At 41.2% G+C, this 15,250-nt stretch overlaps 1 protein-coding gene across 3 annotated transcripts in view; it reads right to left on the minus strand.

Annotated features, from left to right (window-relative positions):
* The window catches only part of CELSR1 (cadherin EGF LAG seven-pass G-type receptor 1), a 252,181-nt gene that overhangs the window by 14,203 nt on the left and 222,728 nt on the right, over nucleotides 1-15,250 (minus strand). For 2 of the 3 annotated variants that reach the window (XM_070755355.1, XM_070755358.1), the window contains exons 25-31: nucleotides 14,658-14,832; nucleotides 13,375-13,487; nucleotides 9,601-9,680; nucleotides 6,789-6,915; nucleotides 4,359-4,484; nucleotides 1,761-1,855; nucleotides 221-324 (exon numbers count right to left, since the gene is read on the minus strand). In XM_070755355.1, coding sequence (XP_070611456.1) covers nucleotides 221-324; nucleotides 1,761-1,855; nucleotides 4,359-4,484; nucleotides 6,789-6,915; nucleotides 9,601-9,680; nucleotides 13,375-13,487; nucleotides 14,658-14,832 — 820 coding nt within the window. The remainder of the gene's footprint in view (nucleotides 1-220; nucleotides 325-1,760; nucleotides 1,856-4,358; nucleotides 4,485-6,788; nucleotides 6,916-9,600; nucleotides 9,681-13,374; nucleotides 13,488-14,657; nucleotides 14,833-15,250) is intronic. The other variant, XM_070755356.1, reaches the window with a different exon arrangement.

Consider the following 15,250-nt stretch of genomic DNA (forward strand, 5'->3'; position numbering starts at 1 on the left):
ATAACTTTAGACTTTGTTTTCCCCCTCTGAGATAACCAAAAGCAAGGATTCCTGCGCCACCTAGTGGACGCTCGGCTCATATCCCGAATTTGAGCTTGGGACTGGAACAGAAATTTCTCTCCCCTCGTGGCTCGTATGTTGAAATACTTGCATGTGGAGCAGCTCGTATCTAGAGGTACTACTGTATTATTTAAATCTTTGGATTTTGTATTTTTCTTACCATTGGATTTTGATGGCTTCCTTTGGAAAATGGAAGAATCTCCTTCTGTATTATTTGCTCTTGGTGGACTTGATATGCTGTGCTTCTGGGCAGCTTCATCTCTACTAAATCAGATAAGTATATACATAAATCTTTCCCAATCTATGCTTTAAAACATTAAACAAAACTAGAAATTATAGTCTATTTTGTAATTTCCCCCTTGGCGTTAAATGGTAGTAATGTATATAATGGAATAAGAGAACCATTGTTCATTACCATCCTTCTCTGGTCAAACTACAGGGCACTTGTAAGGGTACAAAGATTTGCTCCATAGGAGCCAAATAGCAGCCGCAAGAGCCGTCATGGGGCTTCCAAGATTCGCCCACGTTTCTTCAACACTTGCATTGGCTGCCGATCAGTTTCCGGTCACAATTCAAAGTGTTGGTCATGACCTTTAAAGCCCTACATTGCATGGGCCCAGATTACCTCCGGAACCGCCTGCTACCGCACGAATCCCAGCGACCGATAAGGTCCCACAGAGTTGGCCTTCTCCGGGTCCCGTCGACTAAACAATGTCGTTTGGCGGGGCCCAGGGGAAGAGCCTTCTCTGTGGCGGCCCCAGCCCTCTGGAACCAACTTCCCCCAGAGATTAGAACTGCCCCCACCCTCCCTGTCTTTCATAAACTACTCAAGACTCATTTATGCCGCCAAGCATGGGGGAGTTAAGATATTCCTTCCCTCTAGGCCATTACAAGTTATGCATGGTATGTTTGTGTGTATGTTTGGTTTTATTATGAGGGTTTTTTAGTTGTTTTATTAATTGGATTGCTACATGCTGTTTTTATCATTGTTGTTAGCCGCCCCGAGTCTACGGAGAGGGGCGGCATACAAATCCAATAAATAAATAAATAAATAAATAAATCTTTCTTTGCAGAGTTTGCAGATGAAAGAGGCAAGGACAATTTGTGCAAAAAGGAAGAGCACATTATTCTGTTTGCTAAATGGTCAAGGGATATTTTTATTCATAAAAAGAAAAAAAGAAAAGAAAATCTGAAAAACTACGCAACCTAACCTCCCAGAGACCAATTAGAGCATACAGAGTTGGCTTCCTCCAGGTCCCGTCAGCTAAACAATGCAGGTTGGCGGGACCGCAGGGCAGGGCCTCCTCTGTTGCTGCCCCGACTTTATGGAACCAACTCCGCCCTGAGTCCGTATGGCCCCCAACCTGCTGGCTTTTCGTAAGGCCACGAAGACCTGGCTGTGCCGGCAGGCCTTGGGGGCCCTAAGTCAACCACTAACTTGTCCATGTCTATGAATCGGTATGAATGACTAGTACGTTTGTTGTTGAACTGTTTTAAGTTTCAATTAGGATTTTAGGCATTGGTTCATTTTTTTCTTGACTTCTTTTTATTTTATACTGTTACTTGTAATTTTATACTGTTGTAAGCCGCCCTGGGCCCTTCGGGATTGGGCGGCACAGAAGTCAAATTAAATAAATAAAAATAAAAAAATAAAATAAATGAAGATACAAGCAACGTAGTTATTGTGATTGTTAGCTGACCTGATGCTGCTTTCTAAGGAGACGGTGGATTCCCCAATTGTGGTTCGATACATGTTTGGTTCTTCAATATATGTATCATTGCAATTCAGTGACCGCTAAGAGATAGAGAGAGAGGGGGGGGGGAAAGAAAAGGTAAGAAATTAGCTGGAAAGCCAGGTTACTGACAGTAGATTAAATACCGTATTTTTCAGACTCTAAGATGCACTGGAGTATAAGACACGCCTTGTTTTTTTGGGAGGAAAATAAGAAAAAAGCTGATTAGTGGGTGGATCAACCTCCTGGAATACCCCCAGTCAGCTGTGAATTTTAGCAACAGGTTCATTAATGCAAATAAAAAAATATTTTTGACTCCAAAAATCTCAGACGATATTGGAATTATATGCATATCTGGCTGCAGTAAACACAGAAATATGATTTGCATTTCCTTTTATTTCTGCCTTGTATTTTATAATATAATTATTTGTTCTGTAGATTGTACTTTATATGTAATGAATACATTATTATTAATATGTGAGAGCAATCATGGGCTTTCCTAAGTATGCCCATGTTACTCCAACACTCCGCAGTCTGCATTGGTTGCCGATCAGTTTCCGGTCACAATTCAAGTGTTGGTTATGACCTATAAAGCCCTTCATGGCATCGGACCAGGATATCTGCAAGACCGCCTTCTGCCGCACAAATCCCAGCGGCCGATTAGGTCCCACAGAGTTGGTCTTCTCCGGGTCCCGTCGACTAAACAATGTCGTCTGGTGGGACCCAGGGGAAGAGCCTTCTCTGTGGCGGCCCCGACCCTCTGGGATCAACTCCCCCCAGAGATTAGGACTGCCCCCACCCTCCTTGCCTTTCGTAAACTCCTTAAAACCCACCTCTGTCGTCAGGCTTGGGGGAACTGAGACATTCCCCCCCCCTTGCCTATGTAATTTTGTTCATGATATGACTATGTGTATGTATTTTATCTATTGGGGTTTTTTTTTAGACTTTTTAATGTAAAACTGTTATTTTAGATTTTAATTATTAGATTTGTTACCATGTATTGTTTTATCACTGTTGTGAGCCGCCCGGAGTCTACAGAGAGGGGTGGCATACAAATCTAATTAATAATAATAATAATAATAATAATAATAATAATAATAATAATAATATCACAGAGATTGCATGCACTATTTGGGTCTCTACCATGAAAATACATAAACCACCTCTCAAGTCCCAAATTTCCAGTATCTCTGAATGTGAAGTTATTCTTTCCACTTATTTGAATTAGGGTCTCACTGTCCTATCAATATTTACACACAGCTCCTTTCTTCCTGCATAAAAAGGAATTTTTATGATGTTTAAGATAGTAGTGTCAGAGATGATGACAATGAATTCCTTGCCAGTCTCCTGTTGTATTAATGGGAGAGAGCATATTTCCTTCAATCCCAAAAAGTTTTTTGAAACAAGCTGTGAAAATTGCCTGAAGCAGCCTTGTAACTAAATCTTCCATTTGGACATTGCTGCCTTCTCTTAATGCTTTGCCACTATTGGTGAACAACTGATTGGACTGGATTTGGTTCTGAATACAAACAAAATAGGATCCAGTTGACCCAAAGCAAAAACATTTATATAATTTGTGCCCAAAAAATATAAACTCAGCTTGATTTTTAAGTTCCTCCCCACTTGCTTGGAATTCAAAATCCGAGATAAATCAAAGATCCTCTGAGTGCCTGGCAGGCCCATTTGTAGGACAATATTCTTATTTGCAATTTCAATTTTAAAAATACCTGAGTCCCAAATCGAACAATTACCAAAGATGAAGGATTTTAGAAGGAAAAAAGAAATACAGCGATACCTTGTCTTACGAACTTAATTGGTTATGGGACGAAGTTCGTAAGGTGAACAGTTCGTAAGACGAAACAATGTTTCCCATAGGAATCAATGGAAAAGCGATTAATGCGTGCAAGCCCAAAACTCACCCCTTTTGCCAGCCGAAGCCCCCGTTTTTGCGCTGCTGGGATTTCCCTGAGGCTCCCCTCCATGGAAAACCCCACCTCCAGACTTCCGTGTTTTTGTGATGCTGCAGGGGAATTCCAGCAGTGCAAAAACAGGCGCTTCGCTGGCAACGGAAGTCCAGAGGTGGGGTTTACCAGTGAGGGGAGCTTCAGCAAAATCGCAGCATCACAAAAACACTGATGTCCTAGAAACCCCACCTCCGGACTTCCATTGCCAGCGAAGCGCCCGTTTTTGCGCTGCTGGGATTCCCCTGCTGGGATTCCCCTGCAGCATTGCAAAAACATGGAAGTCTGGAGGCGGGTTTCCCATGGAAGGGAGCCTCAGGGGAATCCCAGCAGCGCAAAAACGGGCACTTCACTGGAAGTTCGGAGGTGGGTTTTCCCAGTGAGGGGAGCATTCGGCTGAAAACGGGGCATCCCAGCGGCAGCGGCTTGGGTTCGTAAGGTAAAAATAGTTCGGAAGAAGAGGCAAAAAAATCTTAAACCCTGGGTTCATATCTCAAAAAGTTCATAAGACGAGGGGTTTGTAAGACAAGTTAGCACTGTATATAAAAGAGAATTCCAAGCCAATCCATTGATAGGGAATTGCTTATGCAAAATAATTTCTCACAGTTAACAGAGTGGCTCTAGTTGTTGTGGAGTCATCTGGAAACGACTTCTTTCCAGTGAATGTATTCTTCAAATGCTTCCTCACTTCCTTGTTGAATATACAGTGGAAGAAAAAGATGAACAGGCCCTGGATTGTTACGAGAGAGAGAGGAGAAGAATAAAAGAATATGTCATTCTTTCATAATGCTAAACAAAGCTATTAGAAGATGGTTTTGTAAAGACATTTTATAAAGACATCATGATGATACATAACATATTTATTTTATTTATTTATTTATTTATTTATAAATTTATTTTAAAATATATTTATTAATATATATCAAGAAACCAACATGCAAGGTATGATCTTATTTTAGAAAATGTACCTGCATTAAAGGGAAAAAACCCTAGGCAAAACTTAAAGAGAAAAAGTAAAACATGAAAAAGGCTTAAAGAAAGATGTGGATGCAGTAATATCTTTCTTATAGTGATCAGCTTTCAGTGGTCTGTGTTTACCCCTGTGACTGCAGTTAATATAATAAAAGCAAGTTAACTATCTATATTGGAAAGCTGAAGATATATTGGAAAGCTGAAAAAAATAACCTCAAAGAAGATAATGGCAAACCAGTTCTGCACTTTTTCTAACAAGGCAACACAGATTTACATTGTTGTTCATTAAAAATTGGAGAAGCATTAGAGCAAAACAATTCCACCATTATTTGGAAACAGTTGTGCATTTCAAAAACGGTAACTCATCTATTGGAGGCTGCCTCGGTAAAACTTCCTACTTTCCACTGAATCAAGTAAAATGATTTGCCATTTTCATTGGGAGGTCATCACCAGAGCCGTGGGTGGCACAGTGGTTAGAACGCAGTACTACAGGCTAATTCTGCTGACTGCCGGCTGCCAGCAATTCAGCAGTTCAACTCTTACTGGCTGAAGGTTGATTCAGCCTTCCATCCTTTTCAGGTCGTTAAAAATTAGGATTGCCCCCAACAATCCCATTTTGCCTCCAACAACCGAGATTGTGAGGGGGCAATATGCTGACTCTGTGAGCTGCTTAGACAAGGGCTATACAGCACTGTAAAGGAATATATAAGTCTAAGTGCTATTCAGGGTGTCCAGGGGGAAAGCATTTTGAAATTCCCTGATATTTCCCTGACATTTCCCTGTAGCTTGCGATCTAGGTAAGGCGCGGTCGTAGATGACATCATACCAAACGACTAAGCCATGGAGAAATATCGGTAGCTGTGGAAGCAAGTTGTTACCAGAGTTATGCTCATTTTTGCTTGACTCTGCCAGGCAGTGTAATCCGGTTTTTTAACATGATTTTTAAACATTTTAGCCCAGTTTGTTTTTTCCTCCTGATTTACAGTGGTACCTCGGTACTCGAACGCTTCCTTTCTCGTACATTTCGGATAACGAACAAAAATTTTGGCAAAAATTTGCTTCGGTATCTGAACAAAAATTCAGATACCGAACAGCCAGAGAAAATTTTGTTCATTATACGAAATGTAATCCCGGCAGCTTCAGGGGGCTGAGGAGCTCTCTGAGAGCTCCAAGCTGCAGGAAAGGTGGGGGCTGCTGCAATCTTGGCAGCTTCTGGGGGCTCCTTTCCTCATTGCTTCCTTTTATTACCTGTAAGCAGCTTCAGAAACTTTCTCCTTCCCTGTGGCTGCAACAGCGGCGATTTCCCTTCCAGTAGCAAGAGCGCCGGGAAGTCACGTAATGAAGGGAAGCTGCTGGAGCGGCAGCAACTGCTGAGATGGCTCCGGCGGCTTCCCTTCATCACGTGACGTTCCTGGCGCTGTTGCTACTGGAAGGGAAATCGCCGCTGTTGCAGCCACAAGGAAGGAGAAAGTTTTTGAAGCTGCTTACAGGTAATAAAAGGAAGCAATGAGGAAAAGAGCCCCCAGAAGCTGCCAAGATTGCAGCAGCCCCCACCCTTCCTGCAGCTTGGAGCTCTTAGAGAGCTCCTCAGCCCCCTGAAGCTTCCGGGATGGCAGCTTCTGGGGGCTCCTTTCCTCATTGCTTCCAGCAGCCCCCACCTTTCCTGCAGCTTGGAGTAGCGAATTTATTTATCCCATTGGAAATAAAGAAAATAGATTTAATTGGTTCCCAGCGAGTTAACAGGGGCTGGGAACCAATTAAATCCATTTCCATTATTTCCTATGGGATAAATAAATTCGGTACTCGACCAAATCGGTTCTTGACCACACTTCTGGAACGAATTGTGGTCGAGTACCGAGGTACCACTGTATTCTGTTTTTTTCATGAATTCCCTGATATTTTCCAAACCGCTGATTTCCCTGATAATTCCCTGTTTTCCAGGTTTGCTGGACACCCTGGCTATTGCTATCTTTTAAAAAAAAGTTTGCTTGTGCAAATAAATTACCAAGACTCTTGAAACAGATCAAAAAGCTTGCCATTAAAACCAAAGGGGATCACCTACCTGTAAGCAGCTAAAGATAGCAAACAAGTAGTGAAAGGTCATTATGCCACTGTTTACTGCCATCAGACCCAGCAACCATGTTGCACTGACCAACAGGAGAAGCAGGAAGGCAGTCCTCAGTACAGAGCTAGATAAAAAGCACCATTCAGATAATCATTTTAAGGCATCACATATAACTGCCTCCTATGCAGACTTCTACTACAGTACTTCATAAACATAAACATAAAAGATTGACGGCAGAAAAAAGACCTCATGGTCCATTTAGTCTCCCCTTATACTATTTCCTGTATTTTATCTTAGGATGAGTATATGTTTAAATTATGTTTAAATTCAGTTACTGTGGACTTACCAATCACGTCTGCTGAAAGTTTATTCCAAGCATCTACTACTCTTTCAGTAAAATAATATTTTCTCACGTTGCTTCTGATCTTTCTCCCAACTAACCTCAGATTGTGTCCAATTGTTCTTGTGTTCACTTTCCTATTAAAAACACTTCCCTCCTGAACCTTATTTAACCCTTTAACATATTTAAATGTTTTGATTGTCCCCATTTTTCATTTCTGTCCTCCAGACTATACAAATTGAGTTCATGAAGTCTTTCCTAATAAGTTTTATGCTTAAGACCTTCCACCCTTTCTGTAGCCCATCTTTGGACCTGTTCAATTTTATCAATATCTTTTTATAGGTGAGGTCTCCAGAACTGAACACAGTATTCCAAATGTGGTCTCACTAGTGCTCTATACAGTGGGGTCACAATCTCCCTCTTCCTGCTTGTTATACCTCTAGCTATGCAGCCAAGCATTCTACTTGCTTTCCCTACCGCCTGACTGCACTGTTCACCCATTTTGAGACTGCCAGAAATCGCTACCCCTAAATCCTTATCTTCTTAAGTTTTTGCTAACACAGAACTGCCAATCTATCCTAGGAAACAAAGCATTCTGGAAGATCCCTAAAACTAGTGTTGGGCGAACCGAACTTGCATATTTCGGGTCCGTGCCGAATTAAGACTTTTCCAGGAGTCCGTGTTCAGGTTCGGCGTTCGATCGAACAACGCGATACTATTGCAGCAGCGGGGGAGGGGAGGCGCTGTCTGCACATGCCGGCTATTCAGGATCCCAGCCGGCAGCTTCAAGTGGGTGGTGGGCGGGAGGGAGAGACAGAGAGGGCTGTGCCTCTGAAAGGCTTTAAAAGGGCGGAGGGAATCTGGGCCTTTGGGACACAAAGTGTGTGTGTGTGTGTAAGCAAAAGGAGGTGGGGAATCCCATTTCCCATTTGCTTGGCCCCCTCCACTGGGGGGGTGGTAAGGGCCGCGCCTGACCCTGGAGCCCGCTTAGGAGCTTCTCGCTTGTTCCACTGCGGCTCTCCTGCCGGCGTCAGGACTTTCTCCCCGCTGAGCTCCTGGGGATCGGAGCCTGACCTCCCCCCCAGCCCTTCGCCTCACGCCAGACCAGAGGTGTTGGGGTTGGAGTTCGGCCAAACCCGAACGTCAACGGGTTCGCCCAACACTATCCCTAACTAAAATGAGAAACAAACATGCTTTCACTCCACTCTGTTATGTGGTGTAGGGGTTGGGGGATTTTTGGGGGGGGGGCACATAAACCTTGTCCAGCGTTGTCCAAACAGGTGTTAGTAACTGAACTGTGACTTCTAAATCAGTGGGTGCCAAAACTTTTGGGAACCAGTGACCAGTTCTGTGGAGAGAGGGTTTTTTCCCCACAGACCGGAGAGGATGCAATTTTGTGTGCTGCCTGCATCCCACAGATGGGACTTTGTTTGTTTGTGCAGCCCAGTTTCTGGTAATGCCGTGGCCCGGTGCTGTGCCCAGAACTACTTGTGTGCATTGGTATCTTTATCCAACAGAACCTGGCTGTTCCTTCAGCTCCAAAATCCTATAAGAATCTCTAAAGTAACCCACTGCAGGGAGTTCAGGTCTAAAGGAAATCCTTAATCTTTATATTTTTCTAAGATCTGTTTTTCCAATGTCGTCTGGCGGGCCCCAGGGGAAGAGCCTTCTCTGTGGTGGCCCCGGCCCTCTGGAATCAACTCCCCCCGGAGATTAGAACTGCTCCCACCCTCCTTGTCTTCCGTAAACTACTTAAGACCCACCTATACCGCCAGGCATGGGTGATTTGAGCCACCTTTCCCCCAGGTTTATTACAACTTATGTTTGTATGTATTTGCTGTTTGGTTTTTAATTATGATAGGGTTTTTAGTTTTTTTAATATTAGATTTGTGCCAGTATAATATTGTTTTTATCGTTGTTGTGAGCCGCCCCGAGTCTTCAGAGAGGGGCGGCATACAAAACCTTATTATTATTATTATTATTATTATTATTATTATTATTATTATTATTATTATTATTACCACCCAGCAGTTCACTAAAACTATGCAAAATGCTATTTTATGAATTTAAAAAAAAACAACCAAAACAAATAAAACAACAATAAACTGGAATATGGAAATGAGATTTGAAGGAAGTAAAGTAAATGAGATTAAATGCCACACGCTTCCCCAGTCTTGATACCATCTTCTTAAGTGTCTGTAGAGATTCTTAATCATCCAGGTCATGGTTGTCCCAAAGGTGCTTTCTCAAGAGGCAACTGGACTTTATTTTATTTATTATTGGATTCCTTTCTTGGATGCGAAGCGAAACGTCTTCGAAGAAAAATCAGAAAGTCCAGTTGCCTCTTGAAAAAGCACCTTTCCGACATCTGTTTAAGTCTCAGTAAACTGCTAAGAATCATTGTTTTAACAAATACATCACATTATCTCTACTCAAGATCATTTCTTTTCTATCCAGTTATAAACTTACATGACACCAGTTTTCTCCAGGGAACGTTGCCTTCGTTTGTATGATGCTTTCACGGCTAAAATGAAGATCACAATGTTGATCTTGAAGGAAAAAATACAAAAAGATTAGACACAATTTCTATTTTACAAATACACTGTGTATCTGCGGGGGGGGGGTGGATTAAAAAAAAAGAATTACCCTTCTGAGATTCTTTCTGTATTTATATTTGTAATTTTATTTTTCCTTCACAGAGTTCTAAATAGCTCACATAAACTAACTGTTATCTCTGACAGTTAATCAAATCAAGCAATGTGATTGGCTCCCGAACTGCTGTCGGCAACAGTCGCTCGCTGATTGGCCAAGACGAATGCAACTACTTTGAAAAGGTATACAGTGTTCCCTCGATTTTCGCGGGTTTGAACTTCGCGAATAGCCTATAAAACGGTTTTTAAAAAAATATCAATTAAAAAATACTTCGCGGGTTTTTTTCTATACCACGGTTTTTCCCACCTGATGACATCATATGTCATTGCCAAACTAATATTTTTTGCAAATAAATAACAGAAAAAATTATTATTGTTAATAAATAATTATGTTTATAAATATCAGGATCACTAAGTGTCTTATTCAATGGTGAGTACCAGTAATAATGGTGAGTAAATGGTTGTTAAGGGAATGGGAAATGGTAATTTAGGGGTTTAAAGTGTTAAGGGATGGCTTGTGATACTGTCCATAGCCAAAAATGGTGTATTTACTTCCGCATTTCTACTTCGCGGAAATTCAACTTTCGCGGGCGATCTCGGAACGCATCCCCCGTGAAAATCGAGGGAACACTGTAAATAGAATGACAGTTTGCCAGTGCGGGTTGTTGGTGTTAGTAGTGGTTAGTTACTGGTTATTGTTACAGCTCTTGTAAAATAAATGCAAGTTAAGCTACAAAAAACTTGTGTCATTACTGACTTAACACTAACAATAAAAGCATTAGCACAGAAGACAGAAATATAAACTCCAAACGATAACAGACTAATATAACAGCAACAAAAGAATGTGTAAAGTATTTAAGAAGCAATAAAAATTATACATGGAAAACTCTGAAAATGTAGAGAATGGGATGGAAGTACCGTAGTTAGGAAAGCAAATGCGAAAGACTGTACTGATAATGAGCTAAAGAATTATGCAGTACTTTGGAATTTTACAAAGTATGGGTGAAATTTTATGAATGGTTTGGAAATGAATATAGATAAGGATTTAACTATTTAGTTTAATATGAATGGGATGAAAGGAAATGAGAAAAATAATTTGTGGAGGACGAAATTAGACAGAGGAGGCAGCATTAGACAAATAACACATGTCTAACGTAAAGATATAATAGAATAGATATGGAATTAAGAACTCAGAGCCATGATTATAAAGGGTAAAAATTTAGAGAAGCTTTTCAGTTTTTCAAGTGATAGAAATAGAATTATTTCTTTTATTCTTGTAAGCCACCCTGAGTCCACTCGGAGAAGGGTGGTGTATAAATTTAATTTAATTAATTTTAAAAAATTATCCACTCAGGGAAGGATTTAGAGGGTGTAAGAGGAAAGGAGAAAAGAAGGAGAGAAAGGAGAGAGAGTAGAACGGGAAGTAGAGAAGGAAGAAGGAGGAGATAGTAGTAGAAAAGGGGAGAGAAGGTGTAAGAAAGTAGGTAGTAGAGGTGGAATAGCCACCTAAGATAGAAAGAGGAGAGTGGGGAGAGGAAATGTTGAGACAGACTGAATAATAAAAAGTAAAATAGGAATGTAATTTAGGTTATTACATTTAACAGACAATATATGTTTATTTATTTGTATTGAGGTACAGTATATGTAATGTTGTGCATGATTTTAATGTGGAGAAAAAATTTAAAAACTTCCAAGAAATTATGCCATACTAAAGTAAGCTTATGGTCACACAATTTAAGACAGGGGTGTCAAACTTAGGGTCTGTGGGCCAGATTGCTTAGATCTGGACCATGAGCTATCCTGGAAACAGCGAAGGACTGACCCATGGTGCTTCTGCCAGTGAAAATAGAAAATGGGGTCTCCATTAATTTTGGAGGAAATAAAGGATAAAATAAATTTGCCACTAGTCACATTGCTCCTGGTAAGCAGAATGAAGCAATTACAGTACCAATAAGAATACATTAGAAGACCAGATTAGGGATAGATTTTCATAAAGAAAATCTATCAAAGGGGCTACTGAAAGTTGAAGATTACTAGATGGCATATCAATCAATCACTTAAACATACGCACAGCACTGGAAAAAAGAAGACACTCCGACAAATTTAACCATCCTTAGTAAAATTATGGAATGCGCCGAACTATCAAAATTAACAATGGAAATTCAAAACAAAAACGATTCAGAGTTCTACAAGGCCTGGGAGAAATGGTTCAGATGGCTATCCAACTTTAAGGACAATAAAACAAAAACCAATTAAAATCTCTTAATATAAATCAAAATAAAGATATACACAATAGAAATTCGGACCAAAATCAATACAACCGCTCTCTGGGTTCAATCCATTTGATAATTATCAGAAATTTACTAATATCGCAACCTACAATTACTTCTCACTAACAAAAATAATAAATATATTCAAACTAAGTCATCACAATCCAAATGCCTGCTAGTTTGCAGGTACCACCCCTCCTCTTTTTCTTCTCTCTCCTCTCTATCTTCGTCTTTTCTTTCCATTCTCTTTCCTTTTCTATCCCACCTCCAACCACCTCTTCTTTCTACGCTATTCTTGGACTACTAAATACTACAGCTATAAGATTATCCAAATAAGAATATTGAATACAAAATATTTACCTATAGACAAATATTTGGAATGTACAGTGATCCCTCGATTTTCGCGATCTCGATCTTCGCGAAACGCTATATCGCGATTTTCCCCACCCGATGACGTCACTCTCTTCCTTCCTTTCTCATCTTTCTTTCTCTCTCTCTTTTTCTATCTTGCTTCTTCCTCTCTCACACTCTCTTCCTCCCTCTCTCATCTCTTTCTTTCCGTCTCTCTCTTTCTCTATCTCTCCCCCTCTTGCTGGCGGGCGGCGGGCGGCGGGCAGGCGAGCGGGGGCATCAGCGAGGAGCCAGGGTTTCCCCTTTGCGTGGGCGGCGGGGAAACCCCGATCTTCGTCTGCTCGCTGCTGCTGCAGCAGCAGCGAGCAGATGAAGATCGGGGTTTCCCCGCCGCCCACGCAAAGGGGAAAGCCCGATTCGGCTCCTCACTGCTGCCGCCGAGCAGATCAGCTGCTGGGCAGCCGCAGCAGCAGCGAGCAGACGAAGATCGGGGTTTCCCTGCCGCCCACGCAAACTCCACCATCTGCGCATGCGCGGCCATGGAAAAAGGGTGCGCATGCGCAGATGGTGTTTTTACTTCCGCAACCCTACATCGCGAAAAATCGATTATCGCGAGGGGTCTTGGAACGGAACCCTCACGATAATCGAGGGATCACTGTATATACAATAATATATATGTCGCTGTATAAAAATACTGTTTACCCCACTCCCACTTCTCTTTTTTGTATTCCCATCCCCCCTTTCCCTGTTTTCTTTTTTAAAATAATCTAATAAAGTATATTTTAAAAAAATAACTTAAACAAATTGCCATTAATTTTAAAGAGCTGTTAGATATAAATTCTTATTTATATTTTGTATATGAATCTGAAGGGAAGGTGTCCTCACACTTACTTAGTTGTTCATTCTCTCTATGCTGTCAGTTACCTTGTAGTATTACAGGACTACATCATTGCAAAATCAACAATACTTACAGCCACAACTATTACAATTGGACCAGCAAAACTCCAAATCAGGGTGTCATAAACAGAGAGCCAGCAAAAATCTTGGTTCCCATATCCCTGAGGATCTAAACCAACAGCAAGACCTGCATTGCAAGACAAAAAAAGACAAGAAACTCAACATAACTTTGAATTTGAAGCATTAATTCACACCAAGAAATATTTTTTAAAGAAATGGTCATTCACCATATCTTTGGATAATCATGTTTAAATATTTTCCCTTAAAAATCATTCAAATATTTTAAGTCACTACGTTTAACTTCTAGTCTAATGTACATTGGATGGGGATGGTGAACTTTTGCTACCAAAAAGTAAGTTTTTAAAATCAGAATATTAATTTAGTATACTTTTCTCCAGACTAAGGTAGTATTTTCCCATGCCCTCATCACCTCGAGGTTTGATTACTGCAACGCTCTGTACATGGGGCTACCTTTGAAAAGTGTTCGGAAACTTCAGATCGTGCAGAATGCGGCCACGAGAGCCATTGTGGGGCTTCCCAGATTCGCCCACGTGTCTACAACACTCCATGGCCTGCATTGGCTGCCGATCAATTTCCGGTCACAATTCAAAGTGTTGGTTATGACCTTTAAAGCCCTACACGGCATTGGACCAGAGTACCTCCGGAACCGCCTGCTACCGCACGAATCCCAGCAACCGATAAGGTCCCACAGAGTTGGCCTTCTCCGGGTCCCGTCGACTAAACAATGTCGTCTGGTGGGCCCCAGGGGAAGAGCCTTCTCTGTGACGGCCCCGGCCCTCTGGAATCAACTCCCCCCGGAGATTAGAACTGCTCCCTCCCTCCTTGTCTTTCGTAAACTACTCAAGACCCACCTATACCTCCAGGCATGGGGGTTTTGAGACATCTTTTCCCCAGGCTCCTTATAATTTATGTTTGGTATATATGTGTTGTTTGGTTTTAATATGATAGGGTTTTAGTTATTTCTTTTAATATTAAATTTGTGCTACTATAATATTGTTTTTATCATTGTTGTGAGCCGCCCCGAGTCTTCGGAGAGGGGTGGCATACAAATCTAATAAATAATAATAATAATAATAATAATAATAATAATAATAATCATCATCATCATCATCATCATCATCATCATCTTCCAGTCAAAACTTTGATATGTCTGCCGGTATTTTGCTCAGAATATAAAACATTCCCCAATTTTCAGTTACCAGGAATTCCTGGGAGGAAATTGTGGCAGTCAGAAGAATAAACCTAAGTTCACAGGGGAACCATGCGCCTTTCTTACCTGTTATAATGGCAGGAATCCCCCATCCCATAACGTAATAGAACCTCATGTGCCCAAAATTGATGTTTCTCACTTCGGTCAGCATGCGGTAGATATGAAGCTGCTCAACAAACATCCAAGCAAACGTGCTCATGTAGAAATAGTGCAAAAGAATGGCTATTACGGTGCACACAAACTAGAAAAAAAAAGAAAAAAGAATCCAGACCAATTAGAACTGCATCTACTAAGCCACCATACTTTTTAGCACAATTATTAATGTTTGGTTATAGCTAAGGGAACATTCGTAAAGGCTGCACTCCAAATTTACTGTTTAATGCCTGGCAGCCAAAACGTGTTTTTTGAGGGGGAACTACATCCTACACTAGATCAAATGTGAATGTGTTCCAGCATCTCATTTTACGCAAAAACAGCACTGGAAGGGACCTTGGAGGTCTTCTAGTCCAACCCCCCTTGCCTAGGCAGGAAACCCTACACCGTTTCAGACTACTTCAGCTTCAACCGCAACAACACAAGAGCACGCAACAGATTCAAACTTAATACGAACCGCTCCAAACTTGACTGTAAAAAATACGACTTTAACAATCGAGTTGTCG

The sequence above is a fragment of the Erythrolamprus reginae genome, chromosome 6 (assembly GCF_031021105.1).
Source record: "Erythrolamprus reginae isolate rEryReg1 chromosome 6, rEryReg1.hap1, whole genome shotgun sequence".
Classification (NCBI taxonomy): Eukaryota; Metazoa; Chordata; class Lepidosauria; order Squamata; family Dipsadidae; genus Erythrolamprus; species Erythrolamprus reginae.